Source organism: Notolabrus celidotus, chromosome 19, assembly GCF_009762535.1.
Source record: "Notolabrus celidotus isolate fNotCel1 chromosome 19, fNotCel1.pri, whole genome shotgun sequence".
NCBI lineage: Eukaryota > Metazoa > Chordata > Actinopteri > Labriformes > Labridae > Notolabrus > Notolabrus celidotus.
In genome coordinates this window covers 18,885,005-18,898,614 of record NC_048290.1, presented here as the reverse complement: position 1 = coordinate 18,898,614, position 13,610 = coordinate 18,885,005, and the positions used below count along the sequence as shown (strand labels likewise).

Here is a 13,610-nt window from a genome sequence, read left to right as displayed (position 1 = left end):
AGATAAACTGACCCGGATAGCTTCTTTTGAACAGCTTAAGTACAGAAATCCAAATAACATTAAGGTATGAAGATCTATATGGGGTCCCTATCAAGAGATGACCGGAAGAGATGGTCATGATGACTCTTGATGTTCAGTCGACTTTTCCTCTGTGTGCATCTTGTAACATTGAACACGTGGATCATAATGTAGGAACTGATAACACAAACAGGTGGAGTATATTCAAGATATATAAAATCTAAATGATCAATCAGGTGTTTAGCTACATACATACTAACAGGTGTCCATTCACACATAAGCAGTACATACATATAAACATACAGACCAGCTCCTTATTGTGATCATGTAGTAATGCTGTAATAAAGCACAGAGAACATCCCAAAGATTATTCACTGGTTTAGATAAGATTAAATCACATTAGATTAAATCATGATAGGAACTTTAACTGATGATCAGAACCATAACTGATGATCAGAACCTTTACTGATGATAAGACCTTTTACTGATAGTTAGACCCTCACTGATGGTTAGAACCTTTATTGATGATCAGAACCTTTACTGATGATTAGAACATTAACTGATGATTAGAACCTTTACTGATGATTAGAACCTTTACTGATGATCAGAACCTTTGCTGATGATTAGAACCTTTACTGATGATTAGAACCTTTACTGAACATAGTTTCATGAAAAGTTAATTAAACAATTAAATGAACAGTTTATTGATCAGTTTATTGAACAGTTTATTGATCAGTTTATTGGACAGGATCTTGTTTCAGAACTTGTGTGCTTCATTGTTCAACTGCGTGTAGTGACACAGAACAGTTATTTTGGTCCACAGATTCAATAACTCCTCAAACTTTGTTTTTATACAAACAGCTGTTTTCATCTAATTGTTCAGGGTATTGATTAGGGTAATTGTCAGATCATTGGTCAGGCTGTTGGTAAGATCATTGATCAAGGTATAGCTAGGTTTTGGTCAGACTTTGGACCAGGGTATTGATCAGGGTAATGGTCAGATTATTGACCAGGGTATTGATCAGGGTAATAATCAGATTATTGACCAGGGTATTGATCAGGGTAATAATCAGATTATTGACCAGGGTATTGATCAGGGTAATGGTCAGATTATTGATTAGGTCATGGATCAGATCTCTACATGTTGTTGAGCTCCAACAGGGTCTGGTCCAGGACCTGGTGCATGTCCAAGTTCTCCTCTTTGGCCTGAGCCAGTTTCTCTGCAGGAAGAAAGACACAAGTGAGACTGGAACACATGAACAGAAACAGGTGCTACAATGTCCATGTGTGTTTGACTCTTCAACTAAAAGACGGACTGAACTGGGTATAAAGATATATCACAGACATATCTGAGAGAAATAGTGTGTGTGTGTGTGTGTGTGTGTGTGTGTGTGTGTGTGTGTGTGTGTGTGTGTGTGTGTGTGTGTGTGTGTGTGTGTGTGTGTTGTCGTAATCAGCTGACTTGTGTGATTTGGTTTATAGAGACTTCAGATCAGTCTGTTCAGCTACACTGAGTATAATCATGATCACTGTTATTATTATTGTTGGTATTGTTGTTGTTGTCATTACTATGACCATTATAAACTCAGATTGATCCGGGGAAATGAAGAATGATATATGTTGTGACCAGCTCTCTCGTGAATCTCTGTTTGGCTCCACTTGTCTTCAAAATAACATACATCACAGACTGATCATTGATCAATATGTAAACCACAGACTGATCAATATGTAAATCAGAGTCTGGTAAGTGATCAATACGTTCATCTGTAATATTTGTTGCATTATTAAATAATAGTAATTCATTTTTTTGAGTATTTATGCTTACAATACTAGTGTATTATGATAATGTCTCATAATATTAACAATAATTATTACAATAATAACAATAAATATATTTAAAATAATAATACTAATAATGATAATTATAGAAGTAATAATACTAACTTTGTAATACTAATTTTATTAATAATAATTATATTTACACTTATAATGCTAATAAATGAATGATAATGAAATTATTGTAATCATAATGCTTGGGCTCAGCTTCATGCATTTTTGAACTGTTATCATTCATTCTGTAAATAATCCTTTAATTCATTCGTCCAGTCCTTTTGTTCATGAATTCATCAGTTCAGTGTGTCCTGCAGTGTGAGCGGCTCACTGATGCATGAAAAGACCTCAGACGACCGGACTCCTGTGTGCCCTCTGCTGGACAAATGATGACATTATATGTTTTCTAAATCTGCCTGAACCACTGTTTCCTGCTATCTGCATGTGATCGTTTCACATCTGTGCGGCTCAGAAAACACTTAAAATATTACTGCCAGGAGACTGAATATGTTTCTGACATACCTAAAATGATCTTTAATAATCAATACCAGCCTGAAATGAAGCAGAAAAACCAGAAGAAGAAGACAGGAGGAAACAGGAAGTCAAAGAGCTTTAAAAGATTTATTACAGACAGAGGGAGGGGGTAACTTTATCATAAGGAGAACAAGACACACACATGTGAGGAGGGGTAAGGGGGAAAGGGGGTGCAGGTGTAGTGAGCAGGTTGGGCAGGTGGAGGCAGGAGTAAGAGAGCAGCTACAGGGTGGTCATGTCGTTGAGGGCGAGATCAAGCTCCTCACTGAGAGCTTTACCCTTCAGCTTCTGAGCATACACCTCATCTACACACACACACACACACACACACACACACAAAGAGAGAGACACACACGCACACACAGACATACACAGACACACAGAGACACACACACACAAGGCAGAAGGTAAAAGGTGAAGAAACAGGAAGTGAGATAAGAGGTAAAGGCTTAAATTTGCATCACATGGCACGCAGTGTTTCTCTGAGTTAACACCTGTATACACCTAAACACCTGTAAACACCTGGATACACCTGTAAACTCCTGGCTACACATGTAAACACCTGGATACACATGTAAACACATGTAAACACCTGTAAACACCTGGATACACCTGTAAGAATGTCTCCTGATTTTTAAAAATGACAGTCGAGTGACAGGCTTGTTACCTTCCAGATCATCAATGGTCTTCTCCAGTTTGGCCACAGATCTCTCTGCAAACTCTGCACGAGTCTCAGCCTGTACACACACACACACACACACACACACACACACACACACACACACACACACAGTGACAAACACACACACATATATTTCAGTTTATACTGAGGACACTTGGAGCTCAGACTGCAGTTCGGCCTCAGACCAGCAGGGGGCACTGCACATTACCGGAGGGATCAGTCTGAGCTCACAGGAAGTAAAGCACAGGAAACACACCTGACATGTAAAACAATAAACACACTTCATGTCATTGCTGATTTTACCTCTTTCAGTTTTTCGGTGAGAACTCTGATCTCCTCTTCGTATTTATCCTCCTTCTGCGAGTACTGTACCACACACGCACACACACATTGAAACATTAATATAACAATGTATACACACACAGAGACCTCGTCAGTGAGTTTAAAAGGATCTCCTGACGTGATGAACACCTGACACACACGCACATACACACACCCACGGAGACCCACACACAAATACATACTCTACCTTCTCAGCCTGAGCCTCCAGAGACTTCAGGTTGTTGGTTACATTTTTCAGCTCTTCCTCCAGATCACCAGATTTACTGAGCAACACGAGTAAGAGGAAGAAGAGGAGGAGGAGGAAGAGGAGGAGGAAGAGAAGGAAAAGGAGGAGGAGGAGGAGGAGGAAGAGAAGGAGGAAGAGAAGGAGGAGGAGGAGGAGGATGAGGAGAAGAAGGCGGATGATCAGATATAGAATCAGGACCAGTTTTGAAAAATCAGGATTGGGATTAGATTTAGAATCAGGATCAGAATTAGATTTAGAATCAGGATCAGATATAGAATCAGAATTAGATATAGAATCAAGATCAAATTAAGAATCAGGATCAGATTATGATTTAGAATGAGGATCACATGTAGAATCAGGATCAGCTATAGAATCAGGATCAGATTTACAATCAGGATTGGGATTAGATATAGAATCAGAATCAGATATAGAATCAGGATCAGATTTATAGTCAGGATCCGGATTAGTTTTTAAATCAGGATTAGATATAGAATCAGGATCAGATTAAGAATCAGGAACAGATTATGATTTATAATCAGTATCAGATGTAGAATAAGTATCCGATTTAGAATCAGGATCAGATATAGAATTGGGATTAGATTTAGAATCAAAATCAGGTTTAGACTCAGGAATAGAATATATTTAGAATCAGTATCAGATGTACCACCAAGATTTAATTTAGAATCAGGATCAAGATTCGATTTGGAATCAGGATTTGATTTAGACCTATAGAATAAGAATCAGATTTTGATGTAGAATAAGGATCAGATTTAGAATCAGAATCACATGTAGGATCAGGAACAGACTTGGAGTCAGGATTAGGATTAGGATAAGCAGCAAGATCAGATGTAGAATCAGAATCAGATGTAGGATCAGGAAAATACTTAGAATCAGGATTAGGATTAGGACAATGAGCAAGATCAGATTTAGAATCCGGATTAGGATTTTAAAAAGTCAGATTTAGATTTAAAAATAGGATCAGATGTAGGATCAGGAACAGATTTAGAATCAGTATCAGGTTCAAAATCAGGATCAGGATCAGTTTTAGAATCAGGATCAGATATAGAATCAGGATCAGGAACAGATTTTGAATCAGAATAAGGATCTGATTAAGAATCAGGATCAGATCTAGAATCAGGATTAGATTTAGAATCAGGATCAGTACCTCTTCCTCTCCGCACATCATGGATTTCATATTCTGGTCCATGAGTCTGAGCTCCTCTTCCAGATCCCTCACCCTGCTGCAGGGAGGGGGGGGGGGTGTTAGTGGGGCTGTGTGTTCATGTTATGCATCATATTATAACACACTCAGGTGAAGGGTGTGTGTGTGTGTGTTTACAGTTTCTGATTCTGAGTGTCTTAGATGCATGTGTGTTTTACATATGTGTGTACAGTTTGTGTTTGCGTGTGTGTGCTTGGTACGGTGTGTGTACGTTTGTGTAAGGTGTGTGTGTGTATGCTGTATGTATTGTGTGTGTGAGTGTGTGGTTAGTTTCTCCATGCAGATTAAAACAATGCTGCTGTCAAAGTCAGGTAAATAACCTGATCTCTGTTAGTCCAGGAAAGGTGAGTCGACCTATCAGAGACTCAGAAGCTGTCAGCTGATCCAGCTCAAACCAATAACAGCACAATTTCATTACAGACCTTGCTACCTGAACAAATACACTGCTGTGAGGAAAGAGGTCACATGACCTGTTCTACGACAGCTCCGATCAGGTGACCTGTGCTACGACAGCTCGGATCACGTGACCTGTGCTACGACAGCTCGGATCACGTGACCTGTGCTACGACAGCTCGGATCACGTGACCTGTGCTGCGACTGCCCGGATCACATGACCTGTGCTATGACAGCTCAGATCACATGACCTGTGTTATGACATCATTAATAATACAGAGAGTCAGGCGTGTGTAAACTTACGCCTCAGCCACCTCAGCTCGCTCCTCTGAACGCTCCAGATCCCCCTCCAGGATCACCAGCTTACGAGCCACCTACACACACACACACACAAGCACAAACTGTATAGTAATGTCTGTTGTTGTGTTTTTGTGTATTACTGGTGTGTATTGTGTGTTGCTTTTGTTTATCATTGTTGTGTATTATCACCTCCTCATATTTACGGTCTGCCTCTTCTGCAATGTGTTTGGCCTCCTTTAGCTGCATCTCCTGGATCTCCATTTTTTCCTCGTCTTTCGACGCTCTGTTCTCTATCACCTTCATCCCTCTGAGGAGGAGGAGGAGTAGTTCAGTTTAATTAGTGTCCTTCAGGAGGACACACACACACACACACACACACACACACACACACACACACCAACACACACACACACATACAGTTGCAAGAAAAAGTATGTGAACCCTTTAGGTGTTTTTATTGACCACACCATGTAAAAATTTACAGTGCAGGGTGTGTGTGTGTGTTTGTGTGTGTGTGTGTGTGTTTACACATATGTACATATATTTATGTGTGTATATATATGCAGAGAGATATCTTTATATAGATGTTTATATAAATTAACATGTTAACAGATCATTTAAATATAAACGCATGTCTTCACCTCTCGCTCTCGTCTGCAGCTTTCTCTGCCTCCTCCAGTTTCTGCAGCGCCGTCGCCAGTCTCTCCTGAGCTCGGTCCAACTCCTCCTCCACCAGCTGGATTCTCCTGTTCAGAGACGCCACCTCAGCTTCAGCCTGCAGGACACACACACACACACACACACACACACACACACACATAAATAATTAGTTACAGGGGTCTCGGTTCAGTTAAACCTGGCTCCCTTTAGAACAGCTGACTGAATGATGAGTAGAAAAACACTTCCTCTCATTCATGTTTTAAATGTGACACCAGCAGGTTGGTTCAATGATGTCACCTCACCTGTTCTTCAGACTGATGCTGACAGAGTCTCTATGTTCATGTTAAAAAGGTTCTGCTGTGATATTAAAGTTTGATATCAAATAAAAGAGACAAAAAGAGACAAAAGTTCAAAGGAGAGAAATTATCACCATTAATAAATATTAGCTCATGTTAGCTAATGTTAGCTTATGTTAGCGTGTTTGAACGGACATGTACTCTGTGAGTGAAGCCGTACATGCTCTGAGGTTCAGTTTACATTTGGCTCTTCATGTAGTTCCACTGTTGGACATCATGCAACAGTTTCAGTATGAGGTTATTACTTCAAAGCGACCCTTTGCTTTTATAAACTGACAGTTTTAATAATATTTACTTTTTACACTAAAGTTTAAAAGTTTATAAAGTTCATAAGCTTCTGAAACGGAGGAGTATCTGTGTTTCCAGGTGTGTTACCCTCTCTCTGGCCCCTCTCTCCGTGTCCGCCTCCTCCTGCAGCAGATCAGCTCGGTCCTCTGCTTCGAAGGCAACCTGCTGCAGACTCTGAATCTTCCTGCGAACTGCTTCTATTGAGCTGAAGGCCGCCATCGTGTCTACCTACACTCACCTCTGCTGCTGCTCACCTGCGCCTACCTGTCTCCCTGGTAACAGCGTCAACACATGCTTCTTAAGGTTACAGGTCCACCGTTTTCCAGGGAGTCGGACCATTTGACTCTTTAAGTGCCTCAGATCATTAAACTTGTTTCTTTTAGTGAGGTGTGGATGAATAGTTTAGTTGTAGGATGAATAGTTTAGTTGTAGGATGAATATCTTAGTTGTAGGATGAATAGTTTAGTTGTAGGATGAATATCTTAGTTGTAGGATGAATAGTTTAGTTGTAGGATGAATATCTTAGTTGTAGGATGAATAGTTTAGTTGTAGGATGAATAGTTTAGTTGTAGGATGAATATCTTAGTTGTAGGATGAATAGTTTAGTTGTAGGATGAATAGTTTAGTTGTAGGATGAAAAGTTTAGTTGTAGGATGAATAGTTGTAGGATGAATAGTCTCTGTGTTTGTTTCTCTTCCATGTTTGGTAAAATCTCTGGAGAGAGGTCTCACTCCTCTCAGGATTAGGACTCTCCTCTCCTCTCCTCTCCTCTCCTCTCCTCTCCGGTTTCTGCTCTTTATATGGGCATCAATGCTGAGATGTCTGACACATGATAAAATATCCAGACAAAGGACGACCTGAGTCTTAACCAACATTTCTAAATCAAATATAAACATGCACAAGTTATTCAGCCTCAATGTGGGAAGTATAAAAGTACATGCTGAGTCCCATGTTAGTATGGTATCACGCCTTGTTCTATTTTCTTAAGATAAGATATACTTTAATGATTGATTATTGATTAGGATCCCTGTTAGCTTCCATGGTGTGGTTGCTAGTCTCCCTGGGCTTCGGTGCTCTAACAGTAAGAAATGTGATGTTTTGTTTTTGTTTCTTAATGAAACAACACATTGTGTCCCTGGAGAGGATCTATGTGATCACACTTATTAATTACTGTCACCTTTGACCTCAGCCATATGACCTTTGAACCAGCCCCTCACTCACATCTGTAGCTTTCTTCTCAGCCTGCTCCAGCTTCTCCTGAGCGTCCTTCAGAGACTCTGAGTATTTATCGAGCTCATCCTCCACACCCTTCAGCTTCTTCTGAAGACCCAGCAGCTCCTCCTCCAGCTACACACACACACACACACACACGAACACAGAGGAAAACATATTGAATGCTGGTCTATGACAGATGTAACAGATGAAGAAAACAAGACTCATTAAGATCATAAACATCATAACTTTGTACCCCTTGCTGTGGTTATTGTGTGTTGATGTTGGGTCTCTGCTGTAAGGAATCTAACAGTGAGGACCTCCTCTGACAGAGAGTCCATTAACAGGTTGTTACGGTTGTTACAAATTGGTGCTGTACATATAAAGATTGTTTGAATGATAGATGTTCCTGTGAGGGAAATCCTCTCTGTATATGAGTCTGAAAGAAAAATAAACTCTGCCATAAAACAAGAAGCATGAAACTAAAACTTTATCTTAATGTTTTGATCTCAAATCATCAAAATAACCAAACCAAAAGCATATGTTATACACTCTAATGTTCCTTTTTTTTAATTTCTGTATTTTGATGAAATAAAGATGAAACTGAATGTTTGAGATCGAAGCTTTAACCTTAAGTTTCAAATTCAAGTCTTTAAGCTGTTCATCAGATCACTTAGCACTAAAGTCCAGTTAGTCCTATTTAAATAAACCATCCAGGTGTGTAGGAAATTATTGGATATATGGAGTTGATGATGAGCAGCTGCTTTAAAATCCAGACCACAGACGGATTCTCAGACACCCGCAGGTTTATCCCTTTGGTATAATGCTGCTACAGCACCACCTACAGGCCAAATAGAGCCAGACCTGTCCTGAACTTCGAGACATTACATCCACACAGGTGCACCAAATATAATACCTACCCTGAAAGAGTTCAGGTGATACAACAGTTATCACCATTAAGCCCCGCCCAAAGTGTGTATACATGCTGACTGATCAGTTGTGGCCCCTCGTGCTGCCTCTGGTTCATTTTCCATGCAGTGGTTTTTTGTTCCTCTGACTGAATCGATCATAGGATCTGACGCACAAAGAGCCTTGACATTGAACATTCAGGTTGTTGCTCCACAGAGGATGAACCTTTCTGATTTAGATCACTGTGATAACAGGGAATATTCATGCTCCCCTCAGAATACACCTGTTGTGAGCAGACCTCTCAGTATTTTCTGGTTCATGGGGAGATGGTCTGGAGTCTTTAGTAATCCGTGGCTGGTGTCCAGAGATTGTTTCAGTCGCTCCCATTTGAACAACAGGCTGCAGACTATTAAAAGACGGCAGTTAATGATGCAGCCTCACGACAATGTCCCGGACAAATGTCCGCTCTATATCTCACTGACAGTCCGACTCCATGTAAGGCATCTGTGTCTCAAATAGCCCCGTGCTCCTGAGCCTCCAGTCCACACTGAGGGAAGAACAGCCGCAACTGTCTTTGTGACAACAATTCAGAGAAGGCTGGGCAGAAATAGACACCACTGCACTGTAACATAAACATCATCCACTGCATTGTAACATAAAAACATCATCTACTGCACTGTAACATAAACATCATATACTGCTCTGTAAAATAAAAACATCATCTGCAGCTCTGTAAAATAAAAACATAATTTACTGCTCTGTAAAATAAAAACATCATCTGCAGCTCTGTAAAATAAAAACATCATCTGCAGCTCTGTAAAATAAAAACATCATCTACTGCTCTATAAAATAAAAACATCATCTACTGCTCTGTAATATAAAAACATCATCTACTGCTCTGTAACAGAAACATCATCTACTGCTCTATAAAATAAAAACATCATCTGCAGCTCTGTAATATAAAAACATCATCTACTGCTCTGTAACATAAACATCATCTACTGCTCTATAAAATAAAAACATCATCTACTACTCTGTACCATAAACATCATATACTGCTCTATAAAATAAAAACATCATCTACTGCTCTGTAACATAAACATCATATACTGCTCTATAAAATAAAAACATCATCTGCTGCTCTGTAACATAAACATCATATACTGCTCTATAAAATAAAAACATCATCTACTGCTCTATAAAATAAAAACATCATCTACAGCTCTGTAAAATAAAAACATCATCTACTGCTCTGTAAAATAAAAACATCATCTACTGCTCTGTAACATAAACATCATATACTGCTCTATAAAATAAAAACATCATCTACTGCTCTGTAAAATAAAAACATCATCTACAGTTCTGTAAAATAAAAACATCATCTACTGCTCTGTAAAATAAAAACATCATCTACTGCTCTGTAAAATAACATATCTACTGCTCTGTAAAATAAAAACATCATCTGCAGCTCTGTTAAATAAAAACATCATCTGCAGCTCTGTTAAACAAAAACATCATCTGCAGCTCTATAAAATAAAAACACCATCTACTGCTCTGTAAAATAAAAACATCATCTGCAGCTCTGTAAAATAAAAACATCATCTACTGCTCTGTAAAATAAAAACATCATCTACTGCTCTGTAAAATAAAAACATCATCTCCAGCTCTGTAAAATAACATATCTACTGCTCTGTAAAATAAAAACATCATCTGCAGCTCTGTTAAATAAAAACATCATCTGCAGCTCTGTTAAACAAAAACATCATCTGCAGCTCTATAAAATAAAAACACCATCTACTGCTCTGTTAAATAAAAACATCATCTGCAGCTCTGTTAAATAAAAACATCATCTGCAGCTCTGTTAAACAAAAACATCATCTGCAGCTCTATAAAATAAAAACACCATCTACTGCTCTGTAAAATAGAAAAATATCATCTGCTGCTCTATAACATAAAAACATCTGGGTCGGGTCTAGGTGAACACTCAGGTGAACACAGGTCCGGGCTGTAAACTGTGATCCTGCAGGACTTGGTCTAGGTGAACACTCAGGTGAACACAGGTCCGGGTTGTAAGCTGTGATCCTGCAGGACTTGGTCTAAGTGAGCACTCAGGTGAACACAGGTCCAGGTTGTAAGCTGTGATCCTGCAGGCCTGGGTCTAGGTGAGCACTCAGGTGAACACAGGTCCGGGCTGTAAGCTGTGATCCTGCAGGGCTGGGTCTAGGTGAACACTCAGGTGAACACAGGTCCGGGCTGTAAACTGTGATCCTGCAGGGCTGGGTCTAGGTGAACACTCAGGTGAACACAGGTCTGGGCTGTAAACTGTGATCCTGCAGGGCTGGGTCTAGGTGAACACTCAGGTGAACACAGGTCCGGGCTGTTATAATACTCTTATAATAACTGTAATAATTACTGTTATTATAACTGTAAATGATAACTGTTATAACTGTTATAACAGTTATTATAACTGTAAATAATAACTGTTATTATAACTGTAATAAGCTGTTATTATAACTGTAAATAATAACTGTTATTATAACTGTAATAACATCCATTATTATAACTGTAATAATAACTGTTATAATGACTTTAATAACAACTGTAATAACAACTGTAATAACAACTGTAATAATAACTATTGTTATAACTGTAATAACAACTGTAATAAAAACTGTAATAACTGTATAACTGGATGATAAATGAAGTGTTGGTGTGTTTGGATGACAGTGATCCTCCTCTCCTGAAGAAACAGGTTTAACAGCTGGATGGGGAATGTATCACTGGGACTTTACTGAAGTGGGATCCCCAAACACACACACACACACACACACACACACACACACACACACACACACAGGTGTGAATCTCCTGTCCTGGGTGAAGTGATGTGTTGGAGCTCAGAGGATCAGCTCTCTGCTTGTTTTCTATTTATGGTCAAACGGTGAGCAGCAGATCGTCTCCGCTGTTCACTGAGTCCATCATCACTTCATCATCAAAAATAAAACAGAGATGTGTGTGTGTGTGTGTGTGTGTGTGTGTGTGTGTGTGTGTGTGTGTTTGAACGATTACACAGAATACCAGAATTCCAGTGATCTCCTGTTAAAGACGCCTCCTGTGCTGTCTTATATTTGATGCTATTCAGTTTGTCCTTTTTGCTCTGTTGTTTAAAAGACTTCAGGCCTCTCTGTGCTCTGACCAGGTCAATCAGAGGTAAAGGTGTTATTAGAGTTTATCTCTGTTTAGAGGCAGCACCCTCTCTGTGCTCTGAACTCCTATTTATTATCACACCTGTTTAAAGTGGCAGGCTTCATTAATTAGAGTGAATGAGGTGTTGTACCTGTTTGCACCTCTCCTCTGCCCCTTTGATTAAACATCTGTGACTTTTGAAAAGTTAGACCAGGTATCTCACCTGTGTGTCTCGTGCCTCTCTGGTGACACATCTGTTCAGAGTGACTCTGATTCTTCAGTAAGAGGTCATGTTAGAGGTGTTGTACCTGTTTGCACTTGTCCTCGGCCCCCTTCTTGTCCCCCTCGGCCTGCTCAGCTCGGTCTATCGCGTTCTCCTTGTCCAGCTTCAGCATCTGCATCTTCTTCTTGATGGCCTCCATGTTGGCGGTTGTTTGGGTTCCTCACAGCGGGAGAAAGAGGCTGCTGGTCCGGACAGAGAGGGGAGCACCGCTCGGTGTGTGACGGGACGGAGGATGGAGCAGCAGCTGCACGAGCCCAGTGAATCTGCGCGAGGACGTTCCCATATTTAGGCAGCGCGGAGGGCAGAGCGCGCGTGACGCGCTGGAATAAATCAGGTCTGCTCGGACCACGTGCCTCATCTGATCCACCTGCAGGACCCTGTAGAGGTAAAGGATCCCCATGTGGAAGTGACCTGAGGGACATGTAGAGGTTAAACTACCTGACAGGTGAGGTCTCCTGTTTAAAGATCTGCTGCTCAGATGTTTAGTAACCTGCACATTTATCATCTGGCTCATTGATTTACAATCAACGGATTCATCGATCAGCAGATTAATCCAGATTACTGTTAGTCCCAGCTCTAAAACAGATCCTTCTCCTGCATGAGCTCATTGATTAACACAATTTATGTTTAGGGTTTACTTTTAATGAAGAGAGAGAGAGAGAGAGAGAGAGAGAGAGATGAGAGAGAAGAGAGAGAGGAGAGAGAGCACAGAGAGAGAGGCCACAGGAGAGAGAGCGGAGAGAGAGGAGAGAGAGAGGAGAGAGGCCAGAGAGGAGAGAGAGAGAGAGGAGACTGAGGAGAGGAGAGAGGAGAGAGACAGAGAGAGAGACAGAGACAGGCAACACAGAGAGAAAGAGTGAGACAGAGAGAGAGAGAGAGAGGGGAGAGAGAGAGAGAGAGAGAGAGACAGAGAGAGAGAGACACAGAGAGAGAGAGAGAGAGACAGAGAGAGAGGAAAGAGAGAGAGGAAAGAGGGGGGGGACCACCTGCTCATACTTCAGTCACCTGATCAATCACCTGATCAATCAGTCACCTGATCATGATCCAGATCCAGTGTGTGTGCTCCATGTGACCACAGTCCAGTTAAACAAAGAGCCTAAAACCGTTTCATGACTCAGATCCTGTGTGTTATGTGCGAGTATGTGTCTGTGCGTGTGTTAGTCTGCGTC

At 40.5% G+C, this 13,610-nt stretch overlaps 1 protein-coding gene across 6 annotated transcripts; it reads right to left on the bottom strand.

The window, feature by feature from the left end:
• Positions 1 to 713: 713 nt before the first annotated feature.
• Positions 714 to 13,070, bottom strand: tpm2 (tropomyosin 2 (beta)). 6 transcript variants are annotated; one of them, XM_034710337.1, is made up of 10 exons: positions 12,932 to 13,070; positions 12,467 to 12,852; positions 8,073 to 8,198; positions 6,189 to 6,322; positions 5,737 to 5,854; positions 5,551 to 5,621; positions 3,594 to 3,669; positions 3,368 to 3,430; positions 3,050 to 3,119; positions 714 to 1,238 (listed from the first exon to the last, which is right to left on the bottom strand). In XM_034710337.1, the coding sequence occupies exons 2-10, from the start codon at positions 12,578 to 12,580 to the stop codon at positions 1,156 to 1,158; spliced, it is 855 nt and encodes a 284-aa protein (XP_034566228.1). In that variant the 5' UTR covers positions 12,581 to 12,852; positions 12,932 to 13,070; the 3' UTR covers positions 714 to 1,155. The 6 variants fall into 6 exon arrangements, with proteins under 6 accessions (XP_034566228.1, XP_034566231.1, XP_034566234.1 ...); XM_034710340.1 differs by lacking the exons at positions 3,594 to 3,669; positions 12,932 to 13,070 and adding an exon at positions 4,798 to 4,873 and having other exon boundaries at positions 12,467 to 12,862; XM_034710341.1 differs by lacking the exons at positions 714 to 1,238; positions 3,594 to 3,669; positions 12,932 to 13,070 and adding exons at positions 2,460 to 2,687; positions 4,798 to 4,873 and having other exon boundaries at positions 12,467 to 12,876.
• Between the last annotated feature and the right edge of the window lie 540 nt (positions 13,071 to 13,610).

What these genes read in the sequence shown, in the direction of transcription:
- tpm2 (XM_034710337.1), bottom strand. Translation starts at nt 12,580, where the DNA reads ATGGAGGCCATCAAGAAGAAGATGCAGATGCTGAAGCTGGACAAGGAG. An exon ending in CAGACCGTAAATATGAGGAG is followed by an intron (nt 5,622 to 5,736) that starts GTGATAATACAC and finishes GTGTGTGTGTAG; the next exon opens with GTGGCTCGTAAGCTGGTGAT. An exon ending in GACCATTGATGATCTGGAAG is followed by an intron (nt 1,239 to 3,049) that starts GTAACAAGCCTG and finishes TTCTTCCTGCAG; the next exon opens with AGAAACTGGCTCAGGCCAAA.